The sequence below is a fragment of the Plecotus auritus genome (assembly GCF_963455305.1).
Source record: "Plecotus auritus genome assembly, chromosome: 13".
Lineage (NCBI taxonomy): Eukaryota > Metazoa > Chordata > Mammalia > Chiroptera > Vespertilionidae > Plecotus > Plecotus auritus.
In genome coordinates this window covers 30,992,910-31,015,725 of record NC_137779.1, presented here as the reverse complement: position 1 = coordinate 31,015,725, position 22,816 = coordinate 30,992,910, and the positions used below count along the sequence as shown (strand labels likewise).

The 22,816-nt window shown below is 58.2% G+C and overlaps 1 protein-coding gene and 1 long non-coding RNA gene across 3 annotated transcripts in view; both read right to left on the bottom strand.

The window, feature by feature from the left end:
• The window catches only part of TMEM132C (transmembrane protein 132C), a 96,678-nt gene extending 84,212 nt beyond the window's left edge, over window positions 1-12,466 (bottom strand). For both annotated transcript variants that reach the window (XM_080649980.1, XM_080649981.1), the window contains exon 1: window positions 12,246-12,466. In XM_080649980.1, coding sequence (XP_080506106.1) covers window positions 12,246-12,330 — 85 coding nt within the window. In that variant the 5' untranslated portion in view covers window positions 12,331-12,466. The remainder of the gene's footprint in view (window positions 1-12,245) is intronic.
• Window positions 12,467-14,743: 2,277 nt separating this feature from the next.
• Window positions 14,744-18,630, bottom strand: LOC308238327. Its single transcript, XR_013959544.1, has 4 exons — window positions 18,514-18,630; window positions 16,321-16,723; window positions 15,664-15,861; window positions 14,744-15,212 (listed from the first exon to the last, which is right to left on the bottom strand). It is a non-coding gene; the product is annotated as an uncharacterized lncRNA (long non-coding RNA).
• Window positions 18,631-22,816: the final 4,186 nt, after the last annotated feature.

Here is a 22,816-nt window from a genome sequence, read left to right as displayed (position 1 = left end):
ACACCCCCTACTGGGGATGTGCCCGCAACCAAGGTACATGCCCCTGACCGGAATCGAACCTGGGACCCTTCAGTCCGCAGGCCGACGCTCTATCCACTGAGCCACACCGGTTAGGGCTAATTCCAGCGTTTTATTGAGTTTGGGGACAACCATCCATCACGTAATTGAGACCCCGCTGAGAGCTCGGCTGCTGAATAGAGCTCGCCTTGCGCCTCTTCTTACTTATCGCCAACCGTTTATGGGTTGTGGTTGTTGTTCATCCTCACCCGAGGATATTGTTCGCATTCATTGTTAGAGCGAGTGAAGAGAGAGGGAGAGAGAGAGAAACATCCGTGATGAGAGAGAACCACGGGTCGGCTGCCTCCTGCACGCCCCCCACTGGGGATCGCGTCACCACCCGGGCCCGGGCCCCGACCGGGGATCGAACCAGCACAAGCGGCAAAATCAGTAGAACCTATTCTTTCTTTTTTTTTTTTTTTAAATATATTTTATTGATATTTCACAGAGAGGAAGGGAGAGGGATAGAGAGCTAGAAACATCGATGAGAGAGAAACATCGATCAGCTGCCTCCTGCACACCTCCCACTGGGGATGTGCCCGCAACCAAGGTACATGCCCTTGACCGGAATCGAACCCGGGACCTTTCAGTCCGCAGGCCGACGCTCTATCCACTGAGCCAAACCGGTTTCGGCTCAGTAGAACCTATTCTGCAGACAATCAGCTCCCTGGTGCAGCTGCTGTCCCCGCGTAGCCGTCCTCCGTGGGTGCCCCCCTGTTTCCCATTTGGACTCCTGCTACCCCAGCTCCTCCCCACCCGGTCTCCATGGAAACCGATGGGCATCCTTCTCTCTCTTCTTCTGGGACCGACACGTCCCTTCTTCCAGGGAGGGTTCTTTTTCTAACTCCAACCACAGGGGATGCCTGGATTCAACCATGTTCATCTGGATTGTGGGCAGCTGGGAGGGGCGTGGGGCGGGGAGGGGGAGAGCCAGAAATGTTATTAACCCACCGGAACCTTTCCCGTAGCTCCGAGAGCCACGGTTTCCCAGACCCATGGCACAGACGGCCAAACGGGGGTTCCGTGGGACCCAGGAGCGAGCGAGCCCGAACCTTATTCTTTTTTTTTTTTTTTTTTAATGTATTTTATTGATTTTTTTACAGAGAGGAAGGGAGAGGGATAGAGAGTGAGAAACATCGATGAGAGAGAAACATCGATCAGCGGCCACCTGCACACCCCCCACTGGGGATGTGCCCACAACCAAGGTCCATGCCCTTGACCGGAATCGAACCCGGGACCCTTCCGTCCGCAGGCCGACGCTCTGTCCGCTGAGCCACACCGGCCAGGGCCCGAGCCTTATTCTTGCCGAGGTCCTGACCTAACGGGGACGCCCTCCCCCTGGATCCAGCTTCCTCTCTCCAAACTGCATCCGTCTCCTTTCGCCTCTGATAGCGAAGAGGGGTGGGGGGGGGGCGGAGCTGGGCTGACAGGCGAGTGATAGATGGTGTTTGCTTATCCCCGGTTCAGGCAGGTATGACACAAACTCAATTAGAAAAGCGTGTCTTCGTGCGCCTGCCGCTCACACGCGAGCTCGGGGGATTTCTGGGGAGGAAAGAGATGCAATTTGCACAGCCTCTCTGGCTCCCCACCCCCCACCCCTCACCCCCCACCCCCGTGTTGCTCGTGCACCTGAATTTGGAGACGTAGGAGTATTGTTTGGGTTTCTTTTCCTGGCTCCAATCGCTCACCTTTTTTTGGGGGGGGTAGGAGCACCCCCATTTTCCTCTGCACCCCACAACTCCTCCATGGCTCCTCCCCAGAAGAATGAGAGCACATCGCCTTCTACAAACCGGGTCGATGGGTGCAGAAATGGGACAGAAAGCAAAACCAGGGCCAGTGGCACACAGTGCGGCCTTGGCTGGGGTTGCTGGGTTTGGGGGAAAGAAGAGTGGCCCCCCCTCAAGGATGCGAACCTGGAACTGCCAAGGGCCACCCACCACACAGAACCCAAAAGGGCACCGACATGGTGCTAATAGGCAAAGAGCCGGAGAGAGAAAGACATGAGGATGCCACCAGGCGACACCTGGATCAAGCCTCACCTGATGGCGCCTTTATTTTTTTAAAAATATATTTTATTGATTTTTTTTTTACAGAGAGGAAGGAAGAGGGATAGAGAGTTAGAAACATCAATGAGAGAGAAACATCGATCAGCTGCCTCCTGCACACCTCCTACTGGGGATGTGCCCACAACCAAGGTACATGCCCTTGACCGGAATGGAACCTGGGACCCTTCAGTCCCCAGGCTGACGCTCTATCCACTGAGCCAAACTGGGTAGGGCTGATGGCGCCTTTAGGTATAATGCCAGCATCCCCCAAAAGACGACGGGCACCCACAGGCAGTCCCCCCATTACCTCAGCAATTATTCACTCCGTGGCTAGGAGACGGTCCTAACCCAGCATGGTCTTCCCTGCTTACAGTGAGACTCTGGTCTCTGATTTTTTTTAAAAAACTATATATGTTTTTATTGATTTCAGAGAGGAAGGGAGACGGAGAGAGAAAGAGAGAGAGAGAGAGAGATATCAATGATGGGAGACAACCACGGAATGGCTGCCTCCTGCACGCCCCCCCACGAGGGATCGAGCCCGAAACCCGGGCCTGTGCCCTGACCAGGAATCGAACCCTGGCCTCCTGGTTCCTAGGTCAACGCTCACCACTGAGCCAGGTGGGGAAGTTACTCTGCAGGTGACAACTCGGCCCCTCCCCTCCCCCCCCCCTCCCCAACTGCAGCCACGCGGGGGCCAGAGGAGCCGAGCGCTGGAGAGAACCTTCCTCGGGGCCTGAATGAGCCGGAACCTGAGGCCCAAAAGGACTTTTCAGTCCCCGACCGAACACATTCCCTCCACCCCCCTTTGCGTTTCTTTCTTTTTTTTTTTTGGTTAATCCTCACCCGAGGATATTTTTCCATTGATCTGTAGAGAGAGGGGAAGAGAGAGAGAAACATCAATATGAGAGAAACACATCGATGGGTTGCCTCCTGCATGTGCCCTGACCCGGGCCCGGGCTGGGGAGCAGCCTGCCACCGAGGGACGTGCCCTTGACCGGAATCGGACCCGGGACCCTTCGGTCCCCAGGCCGGCGCTCTGTTCACTGAGCCACACCGGCCGGGGCGTCGTTTCTTCTTGAACACGCTGTGGCTTTGCTACCCTTTGCTTAAGCGGGTTCGTTTCTGCGTTTGCACCAAAGGCGCGATGTCTAACCAGCTCAACGGCCCGATGCGAATTCAACGACCACGTCCGGGGGGCGGGCAGGGGGAGGGCGGGGAGAGGGGGCCTCCAGCACCAGCTCCTCGTTTCCAATGGAGACAACCCGGCTGCCGGGGCGCCACAGCTGCTGGCAGTGAGCGCTGTTTTGGTTTGATTTGGTTATTCCTGTTTGTTTGGGGTTTTTTTTGGTTCTGTTTTGGCTAAAACATCCCCAGGAAGCCGGAACCCCGTGGTAAAAGCAGAGCCAGCCGTCTGCTCTGTGTGGGGGTGCTGGGCGCAGGAGGGGGTCGCCTCCAAGCTCCTGCGTTTATCTTGGGAGGCGGTGTGAGGCCCGCATTCTGGCAGCACCCCAGTCCACAGGGGCCGTGGGAAACCGGCAGAAAGCAAACATGATCTGCAGGGGCCGCTCGACGTGGCCCGGGGAGCCTTGGACCCAGGGGTGCTAGGGGCGCTCCGAGGGGACTGCCACCTGAGCCGTGGGACCCGGTCTGAGCTGCGCTGCAGCAGGAGGCCCTGAGGGGACGTCTCGGGAGCTGCTCACGGGCTCTCTGTTTGGGCTCGTGATAAAGGCACGCACGCGCACACGTGACCGGCTTTCTCACCCCCGACACCGTCAAATCCACGGTCTTCCCCCCTTTTTTCCTTGTGGTCAGTTATTTTTATTTTTTTTTAATACATTTTATTGATATTTTACAGAGAGGAAGGGAGAGGGAGAGAGAGTTAGAAACATCGGTGGAGAGAAACATCCATCAGCTGCCTCCTGCACACCTCCCACTGGGGATGTGCCCGCAACCAAGGTACATGCCCTTGACCGGAATCGAACCTGGGACCTTTCAGTCCGCAGGCTGACGCTCTATCCACTGAGCCACACCGGTCAGGGCTTGTTGTCAGTTGTTTTTAAAACAGCGACGGGTGGCTTCCGGGCGGTTCCTGGGGGTGAGGGGCTCGCCTGCTCCGGGCTCTGATGATTGCACACGTGGTGAGAGCTGTGGTCCACGGACCCGCTCCTCTGTGCCACGCCGGGCCACGTGCGCCAGGCCGCAAGGCGCCCAGGGGACATGCCCACGTGGAACCCACGAGCGGGAGCGTTTGGAAAGGGGGTCTTTCCCGCTGGGATGAGCTCGCCCTGGATTAGACGGCGCCCTTCACCGGTGGCGGGCGGGCGTCCGTCCAGGACACGCAGAGGAAAGGCCACGTGAGGATGGAGACTGCCCTGGCCGGCCTGGCTCCGTGGACAGAGCACAGGACCTCGGACTGAAGGGTCCCAGGTTTGATTCTGGTCAAGGGCACGGGCCCGGGTTGCGAGCTCCATCCCCAGCCGGGGGGCGGGGGGGGGGGAGGCAGCTGATCGATGATTCTCTTTCATCATGGATGCTTCTCTCTCTCCCTCTCCCTTCCTCTCGGAAATCAGTAAAATTATATTTTTAATTTTTTTAAAAAAAATCAACAATAAAAATGTATTTTAAAAACATAAATAAACGAGTAGAGTCATCATCCTTGCCTCCATTCTCCCCCCACACCCCCCCCCACCTCGCCACCCTCACCGAAGACCCTGGTGCCAGTGGTTTGGGGATTCGCACTATTTGGGGGGGAGGGTCTCCCGAGAGTTTCGAAAGTTCACCCAAAGTCACGGGCATCTTCCTTCCCGGGATCTAAATCCACGAGACTAGATACAAAAACCAAGGAAGAGGCCGGAGTCCCTGTGTCCCCACCATGGCTTCCTGAGGCCAGACAGACGGCCAGACAGATGGCCAGACAGACGGCCAGACAAACGGCCAGACAGACGCCCAGACAGATGGCCAGACAGACGGCCAGACAAACGGCCAGACAGACGCCCAGACAGATGGCCAGACAGACGGACAGACAGACAAACAGACAGACGGACAGACAGACAGCCATTAGGACCACAGGGACAACCCTTGAGGGGGCAGCTCCCAGTATATATATATATGAATTTCAGAGAAGAAGAGAGAGGGAGAAACAATGATGAGAGAATCATGGATCGGCTGCCTCCTACACGCCCCCACACTGGGGATCGAGCCCCCAACCTGGGCATGTGCCCTGATGGAGAATTGAACCCTGACCTCCTGGCTCCTAGGTCGTCGCTCAATCGCTGAGCCATGCCCCGGCCCGGTGCCTCTGTTCTCTCTTTCAAGACAGTGCCTTCTAAATCCCAGAGGTATTACCAACACTTTTGCTCGGCTTGGCACACAGGCCGGAGGGAGAATGAGGTCTTGACAAGAGAACAGCTGCACGGGTATCGGAGGTGCCCGCCCAGAAGCAAGTGCGAGCCAGTGAAACACGTCGTATCCTTCCTCAGAGCACGGATGACCAAGCTCTCCTTGAAAACGCTCTTAAGCCGAAACCGGTGTGGCTCAGTGGATAGAGCGTCGGCCTGCGGACGGAAGGGTCCCAGGTCCGATTCCGGTCAAGGGCATGTACCTTGGTTGCGGGCACATCCCCAGTGGGAGGTGTGCAGGAGGCAGCTGATGGATGTTTCTCTCTCATCGATGTTTCTAGCTCTCTATCCCTCTCCCTTCCTATCTGTAAAATATCAATAAAAATATATTTAAAAAAAAAGAAAACGCTCTTAAGTCACACCTCGGGCAGCGGGTGCACGCGTTGGAAACCGATTACACATCAAGGAAGGAAGATAGTGGGGGTATTCCGTCGTAACCCAGCCTGTGAGGCAGGAGAACCTAATTGGAAAGGCAGGCTTTGATGAAGAAAAGGTGCGTTTTTTTGTCAACCTCACAAGACGGTGGCTAACGTTTAAAGAGCTGTAACGGGCCAACCTGGAGATAAACAGAGTGATACAAAGAAAGATATCGCAGGCGGGAGAAGACGAAGGCAGAGTAGAGACGGACGGGACGCAGAGCAAGCGACGAGCAAGACGGTCGATGTGCACGCAGGCACAGCCATCCTTACACGGAATATAAGCGGCCCAAACACAACGGACGGGAGCCGAGGCGGCTCCACGCGTGTCCGAGGAGGCCGGGGTCAGGAAAAGACACCGTCTCGAGAACAAAGAGGGGAGAATGCAAATGTCCATAATCTTCAAGCCTAAAGGAGTTACGATACAAGATTTGGGGGTCCCGGAGCAGTCAGAGCTCTATCCGGGAACAGAGCCTTGTCCCGCATTGAGAAGAGGACGTCGTAGAGCCGTGGGAAATGAGGCAAATCGTTCACCTGAGACGGCTCGGAACACTTCACTCCCTGAGCTCTGCACCCACCATTCATAAATGAGTCCAGAGCCCTCCTACAGGAGCTTAAAAGATTTTACTCCTAATCCATTCCCCCCTCCCCCGCCCCGCCCCGCCCCACGCTTTGGAAATATGGCTCAATAATTTAATGATTACAGGAGATGAGCAAAAGAATGAACTAAACAAGAGAGCATCGGCCTGCTTTGTAATGAAGGGGCAAATTTTCCAAATAAAGAGCAAAATCAAAAAAAAAAAAACAAAGAGGGGATATTACGTAACGATGAAGGAGTCGTGTCCCCAACAGAACCAAAATATAACATAGCCTGCCGAAACCGGTGTGGCTCAGTGGATAGAGCGTCAGCCTGCGGACTGAAAGGTCCCAGGTTCGATTCCGGTCAAGGGCATGTAACTTGGTTGCGGGCACATCCCCAGTAGGAGGTGTGCAGGAGGCAGCTGATCGATGTTTCTCTCTCATCGATGTTTCTAACTCTCTATCCCTCTCCCTTCCTCTCTGTAGAATATCAATAAAATATATTTTTAAAAAATATATATATAACATAGCCAAACCCACAACGGTGAGGGTTCCGCACTCCTCCCGGAGTTGGACACAGCGCTAAGAAATCAGCAGGAACATAGGGAGAACCGGACCAGCAGCACAGACCCCGGGGAAGCTCTGGGACGCTGGGCTGGGGCGAAGGTCTCTTAGATGGGATGGCAAAGCACAATGAGGGTGAGAAATAAAAAACAAAACGAATCTCTTACGCTCCCTGAACGTGGAAAAAGTTCTCTCTTTCTAAAGACGACCCATACGGGAAGGAACCTGTAAACGGACAGCTGACGAAGGCTCGCGGCCACCCTATAGCACGCGCCCTCAGGGATCCGTAATCGGGAGATAACAACCAATAAAAAAATAAAAATAGCCAAAACCGGTTTGGCTCAGTGGATAGAGTGTCAGCCTGCGGACTGAAAGGTCCCAGGTTCGATTCCGGTCAAGGGCATGTACCTTGGTTGCGGGCACATCCCCAGTAGGAGGTGTGCAAGAGGCAACTGATCGATGTTTCTCTCTCATCGATGTTTCTGACTATCTATCCCTCTTCCTTCCTCTCTGTAAAAAATCAATAAAATATATTTAAAAAAAAAAAGAAAATAAAAATAAAAAAAATAAAAATAAAAAACACAAAAAAATCCTGGCAGAGACTTGAAAAAGGACATTTCACCGGAGAAGACAGCAGGTGGCACGTACCCGGGAGGAAGAATTCCCATCAGCCTTCGTCAGGAAGGTGAGAAGGAAAACCTCCAGGAAGTGCCGGCGTGCCGCTGTTCACGCTGCAGAAAATCAGAAGACACGGAGCTAAATGGACAACAGGAGGGGTTTACCCCACAGACAGGAAAACCCCACGTTCCCACAGACACCCAGCCGGGGAGCGTTGATAGCGACTCCTTTCCGGAATCACCCAACAGCGGAAGGCTGCATTCCAAGTGCCCTTCGACGGGAAATGACCCCGCAAGGGGGGGGGCGCGCCGCCCACGAGGTGGAATGCCGGGCCGCGGGCGTCCTGGGTCTGAAAGGGCACGCAGGCGGATCTCCAGGTGAACGGGAAGTGCCCTGTGTGATAGACGAGACTCGGAGCTGCGTACGCACAACGCCGTTTTTTGTTTTTTGTTTTTTTTTAATATATTTTATTGATTTTTTACAGAGAGGAAGGGAGAGGAATAGAGAGTCAGAAACATCGATGAGAGAGAAACATCGATCAGCTGCCTCCTGTACGCCTCCCAATGGGGATGTGCCCGCAACCAAGGTACATGCCCTTGACCGGAATCGAACCCGGGACCCTTCCGTCCGCAGGCTGACGCTCTATCCACTGAGCCAAACCGGTTTTGGCACAACGCCATTTTTATGGGAATTGTGAAAACGGGCAGAATGATGAGGACAGAGCACAGGAGTGGTGGCCAGAGCCTGTGGGGAAGCGGGGGGAGGAAGAGGGGGCGATACAGGGGCACAGAGGAACCTCGGGGGGACCAAAATGACCTATACCAAGCCCGGCCGGCGGGGCTCAGTGATTGAGCGTCGACCTAGAAACCAGGAGGTCACGGTTCCATTCCCGGTCAGGGGCACAGGCCCGGGTGGCGGGCTCCATCCCCAGTGGGGAGCCGTGCAGGAGGCAGCCGGTCCATGATTCTCTCCCATCGTGGATGTTTCTCTCTCTCTCTCCCTCTCCCTTCCTCTCTGACACCAATCAACATCTACATTTTTAGAAGAGACATGCCCTATCCCAGGGGTCGGCAAACTCATCCGTCCACAGAGCCCAACATCAACAGGACGACGATGGGAAACTTCTTCGGAGAGCCCCATTTTTTAAACCTCCACGTCTTCTCACGCCGCTTCTCCAACGCAGACTCGCCCAGGCCGGCCGTGGTATTTTGTGGAAGAGCCACACCCCTCAAGGGGCCCAAGGGCCGCAGGTGGCTCGCGAGCCGCGGTTTGCCGACCACGGTGACCCAGACTCAGCCCTCTGTCCCCAAGGGCCGCGCCGGCTGTAGGCAGATCGTCCCTGAACGCGCCTGACGCCCCAACAAAGCCGCTGCCGTAAGAAACACTCCATCCATCAACTCCCCTTCATTCCATTAATTCAGCAACGCTCCCTTTCACTCCAATTAATATACGGAAGGCGCCGGTGTATTAACCCCGCGTCGTGGGACCGCGGGTGTGTGACACACGTCCAGTTCCTCCGAAGGCTCGGTCGGAGGCGGGCGGTGCTCACCACGCGCTAACACGGCGGTGGCTGCGGGTTCTGAGCTCCAACTGCTCTGCCCGACCCGCCACCCGTCACCCACCCGCCACCCGGGCACCTCGCTCACAGCGGGTCTTGAGACGAACCAAGAAGAGCAGGAGGTTACAATGCAGATGCCTGAGCGGGAGGGGGCAGGGGAAGGGGGGGGACGAGGGGACCTGCAGACACACCCATCCAGGCGGCCCATCGGCTCAGCTTCGGGGTGACGGCACCATCCGGAAAAGTGCGCCCAAGGTTGGCAGAGCACCCTCGCTCTTAAGGGGAGTCACACAGAGATCCCGATTTTTTTTTATTTTATTGATATTTCACAGAGAGGAAGGGAGAGGGAGAGAGAGCTAGAAACATCGATGAGAGAGAAACATCGATCAGCTGCCTCCTGCACACCTCCCACTGGGGATGTGCCCGCAACCAAGGTCCATGCCCTTGACCGGAATCGAACCCGGGACCCTTCCGTCCGCAGGCCGACGCTCTATCCACTGAGCCACACCGGTTTCGGTGAAATCCCGATTTTTTAAAAAAGTATTTTCGTTGATTTCCGAGAGGAAGGGAGCGGGAGAGAGAGATAGAAACATCCATGAGGAGAGAGAATCACGGACCGGCTGCCTCCTGCACGCCCCACGCTGGGGATCGAGCCCCCAACCCGGGCCTGGGCCCCTGACCGGGAATCGAACCGGGACCTCCTGGGTCATAGGTCGATGCTCAACCCCTGAGCCACGTGGCCCGGCAAGACGGCACAAATTTAAACAAGGGTCAGAGAGCGTCCGAGTGGGGACGGGCCACGGCTTTGGGTCATGACGAACAGCATGAAGAATAGTTTGCGGAGGAAAAGACTTGCGGGTCCCCACACCAGGTGGTGGGAACTGTCCGTCAAATGCGGGAGGGAGGGGCGGCTTTGGGGCAAGGGTGAGGCCTCCCGTCCCCCCCCCTTGTTTTTTGTTTTTTTAAAATATATTTTATTGATTTTTTACAGAGAGGAAGAGAGAGTCAGAAACATCGATCAGCTGCCCCCCCCCCCCCCCGCACACTCCCTACTGGGGATGTACCCACAACCAAGGTACACGCCCTTGACCGGAATCGAACCCAGGACCCTTCAGTCCGCTGGCCGACGCTCTATCCACTGAGCCACACCTGCCCCCGTTGTTTCTGTCACCCCCAACCCTTGCTCCCAACAAACCCCCAGCGTCCCTTTCCCACCAAACCGCTCCCCTTGGCCCCTGCGACCAGGGCGTTTGTGACAGACGCTACTCTGACCCACAGATAAAACGCTCCAGGGGAAAAGCAGGGTGTGTGTGGGGGGGTGGGGGACACGGGGGGGGTGAGCTTTACTTATAAAGCGCCCAGCAGTTCCTTTAAAAACACCCTGAGCTGCCCTAACCGGTGTTGCTCAGTGGCTAGAGCGTCGGCCTGCAGACTCAAGGGTCCCGGGTTCGATTCCGGTCAAAGGCATGTACCTTGGTTGCGGGCACATCCCCAGTGGGAGGTGTGCAGGAGGCAGCTGATCGATGTTTCTCTCTCATCGATGTTTCTAACTCTCTATTCCCTCTCCGTTCCGTTCCTCTCTGTAAAAAATCAATAAAATATATTTTAAAAATAAAAATAAAAATAAAAACAGCGTGAGCCTTCAGAGTGCGCACCTGGCGACAGCGCCCCCTGGTGGCGGGGAGACACCCTGCAGGCGCCCCCCTCCGGCTGCAGGTACAATGGCCCCTCAGCCACTTGACCATCCAGCACCCGCTGGGAAGCGCTCGGGAAAGGGCATTTCGGGGAGGACACGGCCACTTCCCATTTGGGGAAACCGAGTCCCAGAGAGGCCCGAACCCGGAGCCAACAGCAGAACGAAGGCCCCAGGTTCCGGAAAGGTTTGCGCCGCCGAGTGGAGCGGAAAAGTGTCGCCCATCTCTTCCGGACCCGCGCACACACGCGCGCTCGCCGGGCGCTCCGGGGACGGGGACCCGACGAACCGCGCAATTCCGTCCGGGCGGCGGGTCCGAGGCGCTGCGGCCTCGGGGAAGGACGTCTCGGGCCTTGGAGACGGCGCGCGCGATGACTTGGGGAAAAGCCAGCGCTCCCGGCCCATCACGGGGCAACTTGTTCCTCCCGGTGTCTCCCCAGCCGGCTGCCCAGCCGGGGGCGCAGGAGATTCGCCGGAGTTCCCGGAGGGCGCCCCCCCTCGCCCCCCCCAGACCAGGGCGGCCACGGGCGGCAGCAGCAGGGGGCGCCCTCCCGGTCCCTGCGAGGACCTGCCCGGGACCCCGATCCCATCCCGGCGCCCCCTGCTCCGGCCTCAGGGCCGCCGCGTCCGCCACCTCCGCCCCAGAGCCGCCCGGACCGCACGCAAATAATAATAATACCTGAGGAACAACAGCAACGGCGGCCTTCGTGGGTTCCCCGGGCGCCGCGCCTTCGCTGACGGGGTCCCATTGCAGAGGTGAGGAGACTGAGCGAGGGGACCCAGCACCGCGCGGGGGGGGGGGGGGGGAGCCGGTCTGGGTCCTACACGCGCCCCCACCCTCGGGCACTACCAAACTCGGGTGCCCGTCCCTGTCACGCCGAGGGCCCCGATCGCGGCCAGGGCTGGGGAGGGGGGCGCAGGGCCCGCTCGGCCCTCCTGGATCGCCGATCCCCTCCGACTGGGCTGGGGCGGGAACGCGGGCACCGAGGCCGGCAAAGCAGCCGGGTCCCCACCCGCGTCTGAGCCGCCAGCTCCACGGCGGGACCGCAATGGATTCAGTTCTCACGGAGCCGGGGTGCGGACACACGCAGTGTCCCTCAGCCACGCCCCCCCGCCCCCGGGAAGCGCCCGAATCTACTCCAAACCCCCATTTGCTCCAAACCCACGGCCGCGGTGCGCAGCCGGGGAAGGGGCCGCCCCGCGCCCGCCACAGGCCCTCCCGGTGGGACCAGCGCCCTCGCCAAGGTCCCCCCGACTTATGCCACCCGGATCCCCCGGCCCCCGGGCTCCGGGCACCGGCGCCCGCCCCGGTCTTACCTTTGCCCAGCAGCGCGCCCAGCACCAGGCTCAGCGCCCCGCACAGCGGCGTCACCGGCCCGGGGGCCGCGCCGTCGGAGCGCATCCTGAGTCCGCAGTTCAGGCCGCCGGCCGCCCGCCCGGGGCGCAGCGCCGGCCCGCCGTCCCCGCCGGCCGTTCCATGTCCCGGGGCGACCCCCGGCAGCGCTTCGGCCGCGCGGTGCGGCTCGGGTGGCGGCGCCCCGCCCTGCCGGGTGCTCGCCGCGGCGGCTCCGACTCCCGCGGCAGCGCGCGCTCTGGCCGGGACAACTTTTCTCCAGCGGCTGCCGCAGCTGCGGGCGCCCCGCCCCCGGCCCGCCCCCGGTCTCCCCCCGGCAGGCCCGCCCCTCAGCAGCGCAGGCCCCGCCCCCGGCCCGCCCCCGGCAGGCCCCGCCCCCGGTCCGCCCGCAGCAGCGCAGGCCCCGCCCCCGGCAGGCCCCGCCCCCCAGGCCCGCCCCGGGACCAGCTGCAGCGGCGGCGGAGAAAGTGCGCCCCCAGCCGGCCGCGGCGGGGTGAGGCGCCTTCCCGGCTGGGGCGGCCGGCGCGAGGGAAAACAGGCGCGGAGGGGAGGGCCGCAGGCCGCCTCCTCCCCCGCCCCCGGGCCGCTCCGCCCCCCACCCCCGGGCCGCCCCCCAATTTGCAGCCTCCCGCCTCCGCGTCCCAGAGGCTTCTGCACAGGTGCCCAGGATGGAGCGGGACCCTTCCCCTCGCCCGTCGCTGAGACCTGAACCTCAGGTCGCCTCCTGTGGGGGGATTACTTGTTTTTTGGGGTGTTTGTGTGTTTTTTGCCTTGCGAGCCAGGGACATGTGGGATTGCAAAGTCCCTCGCAGCTGGTGCGGAAAGACCTCCTGGGTGGGTCCAAGCAACACGCAGAGAAGTGCAAAGCGGGACCACACACACACACATGTACACGCATGTACACACACGCACATGCACACAGATGGGCGCGCGCCTCTCTGAAACCCGTGGGGCGCGGGGGTGAAAGGAAGGTCCTTTGTCACTATTTGTCCTGCTTATTGTTGGAATGCCGCTCCGTGTGTGTGTGTGCGTGTGTGTGTGTGTGTGTGTGTGTGTAATGCATTTCTATTGATTTAGGAGAGGAAGGGAGAGAGAGAGAGACATCAATGAGGAGAGAGAACCATGATTGGCTGCCGCCTGTACGCCCCACCCACACTGGGGATGGAGCCCACAATCAGGACACGTGACCTCCTGGTTCATAGGTCCACGCTCAACCACTGAGCCAGGCCGGCGGGCCAAGTATCCCCTCTTTATTTTATTTTATTTTATTTTATTTTATTTTATTATTTTATTTTATTTTTTTATTTATTTTATTTTATTTTATTTTATTATTTTATTTTATTTTATTTTATTTTATTTTATTTTATTTTATTACTTAAGCCGTGGAGACCTGGCCCAGGTCCTGCTTTTGCCTTCTCAGCAGAGCGGGCACTATTCGCTGCCAAAAGAAAAAGCATGGTTTTATTTGGGGGGGGCGGGGGGGGCGGGGAGCCAGGGGTGGGCCTGCAGAGCAGGGAGCAGAGGCGGGTGCAGGCCCTGCTGCTCCTGTTAACAGACAGGAGGAGAGAGGACGAGGACGAGGCCGCTCCCGCCCTCTCAGTCGGAAATAATCGATCTGTTGTATTTCTCGCCGAGGCCGGAAATATTTAAATGAAAAATATTTACTCTCCAGTGACTCCCAGGCTGACAAATAACAGCGAGAAGGGGGTGCACCTCCCCTGAGGAGCCCGGGTCTGCGGTGGGGCCGCGTCGGCACCACCGGGATGAACGAAGAGCCGGGGTGGGGGGGGGGATCACTCCCCGGCACCATTCGCCTCCCCAGGACCGTCAGGGACTCCTCGTGTTCCAGGTGGGGAGAAGGCCCCCTGGGGACCCGCCGGGGCCAGGGTGGGAGCGGAGAGGTGCGTCCGGGGAGGCTGGCGTGGCTCAGCGGTTGAGCGTCGACCTAGGAACCGGGAGGCCGTGTAGCAGGCGGCCGGTCCATGATTCTCTTGCATCATTGATGTTTCTCTCCCTCTCCCTTCCGCTCTGAAATCAATAAAAAGATTTTTTTTTTTTAAAAAAAAAGAGGGAAACCTAACGCACCACATGGAAATAGGTAACAACTGAAAAGGAGAAAGAAAAAAGGAGCAGAGGCTGCGACTCAGGCGAATGCGTTTCGCGGGGTCTGCAGGCAGCTGCTGTCCGCGGGGTTCCGGGGCTCAGAGGCCCCTGGAGCCGGTCGGGAGGGGGCTCCTTCCTGCCCCTTCCACGCGGGGCAGCGAGACGCCCGGGGCCGGCGTTTCTCCTCTGCCGATCCCACCTCGGGGTCCTATTTAATCTCCCCCGGGTCCCTCCAAACATCAAGCGCATTTGCACACCAGACCAAACCAGCAATAGAGATGATGTGGTCGAGTTATCTTCTTTTTTTTTTTTTTTTTTTAGGAAAACCCACAGAAAGAGAGGCGCGAACCTGAAGGTTCCTGAGCTAACGGCTTCCCGTCTTTATTTTTTTGACAGGCGTGTGTTATTTAACCCCGCCATCGTTAATTCCCGCGCTGAGATGACTTCCAGATGCGTCTCCAAACTTCCTCGCCAACATCAGAGGCCGCTAATCTCCTCAAGGCGCCGGGCGGGGGCTCACCCCGGGGGCTTACGGGCACATGGAGACCATTAGCGTGATGGATGGGAGGGGAGGGCGATTGGGAAGAGGGAACGTCTGTTCGCCAGGTGCCCGGGGCTCCCGAGCCCAAGAGGCAACTTGAGGGTTCTTGGTCCAGTTCCTAATTCTCGGGCTGGCCCGGCGCGAGGGAAGCAGCCGTGTGCGGACTGTAGCTCACGGAGGTCTCATGAGGTCTGGGCCGTTATGGCTGAGAACGTGGGCAAGCACGGGCTATGTGTTGGCCTCGTGAGGTAGCTATGGTCCTGGGGCAGGCCTCACGCCGAACTTCCTATGAGAAATAAGAAAAAAGGAAGAGAGAGAAGGAGGGAGGTGGGGGGAGGGAGAAGGAGGGAGGGAGGAAGAGAGAGGGAAAGAAGGGAGAGAGATACTATGTTGTAACACGCTTCGCCAGCACGTTTTTTGTGTGTTTTTTTTTAAAAATATATTTTATTGATATTTTACAGAGAGGAAGGGAGAGGGATAGAGAGCTAGAACATCGATGAGAGAGAAACATCGATCAGCTGCCTCCTGCACACCTCCCACTGGGGACGTGCCCGCCACCAAGGTACATGCCCTTGACCGGAATCGAACCCGGGACCCTTCCGTCCGCAGGCCGACGCTCTATCCACTGAGCCACACCGGTTTCGGCACGTTTCTTATATATATATACAGACATCATCTCTTTTGCGCTCATCAGACATTTTATTTAGTCCCCCCGCAGATATCCGTCTATCGCTTACCGTGGATCCGGCCCAGATGTGGGTTCCAGCAGCGAACAAAACAGATGATGATCCTCAACTGGCGGATCTTAGGTCCCAGGAGACGGACGAGAGAAATGGACATCTAAACGCACCCTATTAACATGAAGCCGAGTGATGGGAGGGTCTGGGTGAGGGGACTGGCTTTGGGGAGGGTGGGTGGAGAAGGGAGTGGGTAAGCTGTGGGATTTCCAAGGGAGAAGGAGAGAGAGAGAGAGAGAGAGAGAGAGAGAGAGAGAGAGAGAGAGAGAGAGAGAAACGTCGATGTTAGAGACACACTGATTGGTTATCAACGGGGGGGGGGGGGGGGGGCAGGGTCAAACCCGCAACCCAGGATCCTGCCCTTGACCGGAAATAGAACGCACGACCCTCCAGTGTGCAGGCTGGGGGCTCTAACCACTCAGCCACACAGGCCAGGTCTCCTCCTCTGGCCTTTTCAGCCCCTCCTGACCGGCCTCCGACCCCAGAGGAGCCGTGTCTGGGCAGGACGGACACACAGCTCTCCCACGTTGTTTCCCATCGTCTTTCTCAGGCTCAGCCCATCCAGGAGCTTCGGAGCCAGCCTCTCTCCACTGTCCCTGCCTCCCCCTAACACTCTCGGATGGCCTGATCAAAAAAAAAAAAAAAAAAAGGACTGACCTTCCCGTGGGAACCCGCCCAAGTGGTGCTGTGTTGCGGCTTGGAACAATGCAATTCCGTTCGTTTAGGGGAGAGTCGCTCGGCTCCCCGCCTGCAAATGGTTAGAGAGTGAGGAGCGCCCCCTGGTGGCGGCGACGGGCATTTTCTGCCGGCAGAGGCGGGGAAAGCCACTCAGGTTTCTTGTGGGTTTTGAGCAAAAGTGGCGGAACCGCATCTTGGGAGGGTGTAACGTTTTCTCGCTTCCCAGCGCACGTCTTGCTCCTCAAGAGGCCAAAGGGCTGGCTGGCTGCTGGCCCCGAGCCAAAGGCACGATTCCCTCCCGGGGGTCCAGCTTGGATAGGGTTCCAATGGGCCGTGTGTCCGCCTCGCCTTCGTGGAGCTCTGTGGCCGGCGTTGGCTCTTTCTGAGAGTTGGAAGATTAAGGCCCAGACCAGCAGGGGCGAGGCATGAGGCTGGAGGGAGGACGGAGTGGACTTCTCTCACCCCCGCCCCCCCCCGCCCCCCCCCCCACCCCGCGCTCCGGGGCGCACTGCTCAACAGGCGTAGGGGAGGAGGGGGATGCATCTTTCCGGCGCCCTTAGATGTGCGGATGGAGGTCACACACCTCCCCTCCCGGGGTGCCCAGGTGCCATCCAGCCCAATCCAATCCGGGAAGCAGAGCCCCAAGGGGTGAATTCCGGGGCGAGACCTCGTGTCCTCGTGGAAGGACACAGACACATCCAGCTCCAGGAGGGGAGTCAGAGGAGAAGCCGGCTCCCCAGGCAGCTTCCCCGAAGCGCCGACATGCATGCGGGACCCGCTTTCCACGCATTTCAGGGCAACCACCCCGGAGCGTGGCGGGGACGCCGCAGAGAGAGGCCTGCGCGGGGCCTGCTGACCGAGCCAGCGGAGGCCACACGTCCTGCGCGGTCAGGTTTCCCCGGAGCCGTGTTCGTTTCCCGCGTGGAGACACGACGGTAGACCCAGAGGCTCCGTGGGGACGGAGAAGGCCGCCAGCCGCCCCGCTGCCAACGGAGCTGCTGTTCTGCAGCGAGGGGACGGTCAGCTCGTGCCCGCCCCGGGGAGCCCGCTCCGCCGGACTGGCCTCTTCCTCAGAACCCGCGTCCCTCCGGTCATTGTTTATCGGCACGGGGGCCCGGGGAGGTCGGTCAGCCAGCCGGTCCGCTGCGGGCAAGCCGCCGCTCATGAGCCATCAACGTGGGGCTCACGTCCGCTGCCCTGACCACGTGAGCAACCGCTCTTTCATCCTGGCCTTTGGACGGGAACTCCTCTGCCTGCTGTCTTCTCAGGGTTAAAGCCGCTGCTTCAGCGCCCCCCCCCCCACGTGGCTCAGGGGTTGGGCGTTGACCTAGGAACCAGGAGGTCAGGGTTCGATTCCCGGTCAAGGGCACAGGCCCGGGGTGCAGGCTCCATCCCCAGTGTGGGGCGTGCAGGAGGCAGCCGGTCCATGACTCTCTCTCCTCATTGGTGTTTGTATCTCTCTCTCCCTTCCCCTCTGAAGCCAATCTCTCTATATAAAAGCCTAAGGGACTATTACGACCGGAATGACCGGAACGACGGCTGGACCAGTCGCTATTCTGCACACTGACCACCAGGGGGCAGACGCTCAATGCCGGAACTGCCCCCTGGTGGTCAGGGTGCTCCCGCAGCCAACCTCCCACGGCCCCTCCCCCCCATAGGCCTCGATAGCCCACGCACCCATGCACAAATTCGTGCACCAGGCCTCTAATAAAATATATCTATATATAGATATATAGATATATAGATATATAGATAGATAGATATATCTATATCTATCTATCTATATCTATATCTATCTATCTATCTATCTATCTATATCTATATCTATCTATCTATCTATCTATCTCTATATCTATATCTATCTATCTATCTATCTATCTATCTATCTATATATAATCTTTTTTTAAAAGAAGAGGAATCAACTCTCAGACCCCTAACTGCTCGGGGCCATTCCCCGAGCTCAGCGGGCACGAGCCAGCGCTTCCTCCCAGCCTAAGGCCCGGCTCCGCTGGGCGGAAGGACGGCGTCCCACTTTATTACACAGACCAACGCGAAGGCCCGTCCTCGCCCCCTCAAAGGGAGATGCTGCCGGTGCCGAGCCGCTTTATGAAATGAAAATCAGATCAGGCCCCGTTTCGCTGAGCCCGCCGTGCGCGGAGGGAATCGCATTACCTGTCTGACCTCCTTAGGCTCCGCTAGCAAACGGCCCAACGAGATGATGCAATTGGCTGGGCGGCGAGCGGGGGGCTCTGCATTCAGATGTGCGGAGGGGCGAGGAGGAGGGAGAAGAGGAGGAAGAAGAGGACGAGGGGGAGGAGGAGGAGGAGGAGGAGGGGGAGGAGGGGATGGGGGAGGAGGAGGAGGAGGGGGAGGAAGAAGAGGAGAAGGGGGAGGGAGAGGAGGGGGAGGAGGAGGGCGAGGGGGAGGAGGAGAGGGAGGAAGAAGAGGAGGAAGAAGAGGAGGAGGGGGAGGAGGAGGAGGGAGAAGAGGAGGAAGAAGAGGAGGAGGAGGGGGAGGAGGAGGAGGAGGGGGAGGAAGAAGAGGAGGAGGGGGAGGAGGAGGAGGGAGAAGAGGAGGAAGAAGAGGGGGAGGAGGAGGAGGGGGGAGGGGGAGGAGGAGGAGGGGAAGGAGGAGGAGGAGGAGGCGAGGCTGAGGCTGGGGTCCTGGAGGGCGTGCCCCCCTCCTCCCCAGAGACCAGGAGGACGGGCCCCTGCCTCTGCCAGCCCGCCTGGCTGCCTGCCTCCCCCGCGCCTTCCATCACGCGATGAGCAGAGGGCGGGCCGCGTCCGCGGGGACAGGCAAGGAGAAATAGATGTTGCGTGATTGCCGCTCAAACGCGGGTGCCGCGGGGCAGCATGGAGCTGCCTTTCTGTGGAAGCGGCTGCGGGGCGTCCAGAGGCGCCTTTGCAATCAGCCCCCCCCCCCCTTGCCCCGCAAGCAGAAGTGATGTTTCCCTCCCTCCTGGGCCTCCTCCTTTCTGCCCCTAAATAACCAAGCCCCCTTGGCCCTTATGAATAAAGAAGAAAATCCATATGTGTCCAGAGCGGAGGAGAAGAATGAACTGAATAGGGGGCGGGGGTGGGGGGGAAGGGGGACGGAGGGAAGTGGAGGCTTGAGCGCCGCCGTGGCCCTTGACTCACCGTAACACCTTGGGGCAGGTTCCTGCCTGTCTCTGAGCCTCAGTTTTCCCTTCTGTAAAATGGGGTGATCCTCATTCTGATCTCATAAGCGTGTGGGGAGGATTCATTGACCGAGAAGGGGACAGGCCTTGGCCCAGCGGGCAGGGCTCAGGGGTTGAGCATCGACCTATGAACCAGGAGGTCAGGGTTCGATTCCCAGCCTGGACACAGGCCCGGGTTGTGGGCCTCCTGCGCTGGCCCAAGGGCAGGGCTCAGGGACCAGGTGAGGGAGCAGAGCGAGCATTTCTCAGACCCACACCCTCACCTTCCTCTCCAGGGCGATGGGAATGGGGGGGTCGAAGCCGCTCCAGCCCCCCGCCCCCCCATCTGGGTTCTGGGTCCTGTGTTGGCGGACCTGAGGGAACCCGGTGAGGCGTAAAATAAAAGCCCTGTGCCACTCCCGGAAATAATGAAAAGACTCCCGGGGGGCTGGTGCGAGGCGGCAGGAGGACATAGAAGGATGAGTGTGTCAAGGTTAAAGAAAACGCATCCGTCTTTTTTTTCTTTTTCTATTTTTTTTTTTTTTTTTTTGTCCGCTCTGGGGCGGTGGCGGTGAACACTCTTCTTTCGATTGTGAGGTTCGTTGAATTATGTGGAAACTTGGGAAGTCAAAGACTTGATCGTTGGGCAAAGTGGGTTTCCCTCCTTAGCAACCAACAATGGCAAACCATGGCTGGTGGGCGGGGACCCCGTAGGGCACACCCATAGCATCTTACGAAGGTGTATCGTCATTAAACAAGGTTCCCTCAGCCGAAACTGGTTTGGCTCAGTGGATAGAGCGTCGGCCTGCGGACTGAAGGGTCCCGGGTTTGATTCCGGTCAAGGGCACGTACCTGGGTTGTGGGCACATCCCCAGTAGGAGGTGTGCAGGAGGCAGTTAATCGATGTTTCTCTCTCATCGATGTTTCTAACTCTCTATCCCTCTCCCTTTCTCTCTGTAAAATATCAATAAAATATATTTTTAAAAAAATAAAAAATAAACAAGGTTCCCTCAGTAAATGCAGTTAGAACGGCTCAGCTGATAACTAATGAGAGTGCCCATGAAGAGGGGGAAGTGGTCAGAACTGGACTGAGTCAGGGAAATCGTTTTTTTAAAAAATATTGTTTCATTGATGTCAGAGAGGAAGGGAGAGAGAGAAATATCAACGAGGAGAGAGAATCATGGATGGGCTGCGTCCTGCACGCCCCCTATTGGGGATGGAGCCCACACCCCGGGCCTGTGCCCTGGACCGGAATCGAACCCACGCAGGCCGACCATCTCGCCGCCGAGCCACACACACCAGCAGGGCCCACAGCCTCACGAGTGGGAGTGCCCTGCTTCTTCCTCAGGTCGGTCCTGGTGTGGACAGGAAATGAAGCCATCCCCCTTTGGGTACCAACCAGAACCAAGTTTCCCGGCACCCGGACTCCCCGAGTTCGGAATACAGGGTCTGGCTTTGCTGGCAGTGTGTTCTTTTTATTTTATTTTATTTTATTTTATTTTATTTTATTTTATTTTATTTTATTTTATTATCCTCACCCGAGGATATTTTCCCACTGATTTTTAGAGAGAGTGGAAGAGAGAGGGAGAGACAGAGAGAAACACCCATGTGATAGAAAGACACTGATGGGTTGCCTCCTGCACGCGCCCAACCAGGACCCTGACCGGGGAGGAGCCTGCAACTGAGGTGCGTGCCCTTGACCGGAATCGAACCCGGGACCCTTCGGTCCGCAGGCCGACGCTCTATCCACTGAGCCACACCGGCCAGGGCTGGTGGCACGTTCCTTAGAGCCGGTGGCCTGGGCCTCGTCCCCTGTGGACGTCTGGGGTCCACCCGGGGTCAGCACGCAGCGCCCTCCGCGGGCTGGAGCGGGAGGGGAGGCGGGAGTTAGCCCTCCTGCAAGCGGCCGTGGGAGAGGCGGAGGGAGACGGTGACTCAGAGGTACTCCGCCCCGCAGGCCGGCTTCTTCGGACTAATTACCGGCTGCCAATACCTGTCAGGGATCTTTGGGCACTCGGCGCGGGGGGGTCCCCTGTCAGAAACGGGGTGCTTAGCATTCAGACGGCGCATCCACTCAGGAGGCTTGGGGACATCTCTTCCAGCGTCGTAATGAGCCAGGCCTTGCGGAAGCAGGGATGGGAGGCGCGAGCGCGCATCCTGATGGACAGCGAGGCCTCGGGCAGCCGGGACCCCTGAGGAAACGGGTCGGGTGTGGGTGCGCTCATCAGATTTTTGCTGAAACTCCTGAGTGCATGTGCATGTGTGCACGCGCATGTGCATGCGTGTGCAGTGCATGTATGTATATGTGTGCATGTGCGCGCGCATGTGCATGTGTGCACGTACGTGCATGGATATGTGTGCATGTCTGTGCGCAAGTGTGTGCGTGCATGTATATGTGTGCATGTCTGTGCGCAAGTGTGTGCGTGCATGTATATGTGTGCATATCTGTGCGCAAGTGTGTGCGTGCATGTATATGTGTGCATGTCTGTGCACAAGTGTGTGCGTGCATGTATATGTGTGCATGTCTGTGCACAAGTGTGTGCGTGCATGTATATGTGTGCATGTCTGTGCACAAGTGTGTGCGTGCACGTATATGTGTGCATGTCTGTGCACAAGTGTGTGCGTGCACGTATATGTGTGCATGTCTGTGCGCAAGTGTGTGCGTGCATGTATATGTGTGCGTGCATGTATATGTGTGCATGTCTGTGCACAAGTGTGTGCGTGCACGTATATGTGTGCATGTCTGTGCACAAGTGTGTGCGTGCACGTATATGTGTGCATGTCTGTGCGCAAGTGTGTGCGTGCATGTATATGTGTGCGTGCATGTATATGTGTACATGTCTGTGCACAAGTGTGTGCGTGCACGTATATGTGTGCATGTCTGTGCACAAGTGTGTGCGTGCATGTATATGTGTGCATGCGCGTGCACACACATGCCTGCACATGCGCACACACTCATTCTTCTGCCTGCGTGTCACCCACGCTCATGTTGTTTTCGTCCGAAGGAAACAGTTGACAGGGCGGATTTATGAAAAGCGCTTCCTGCTGAATCCTTCCGGAAAGGGTGTGCGAACCGCCAAACGCTCCTGACCGCGGTGGGCTTTTCCCAGGCCTGCGGTCCCTTCCCCAGATTCTGGGAAGAACACCTGGATTTCCCCTGGAAACCCATCCCTGCGGGCTCTGAAGGGCAATGCCTTGGCGGGGGGGGGGGGGGGGGGGGGTGTCACATGACAGGGCTGGCCAATCAGTGCAGGCCTTCTCTTAGCGTCAGTGATGGGCTCAGGGATCGGAGTCATGTGACCCCGTCTCAGCTAT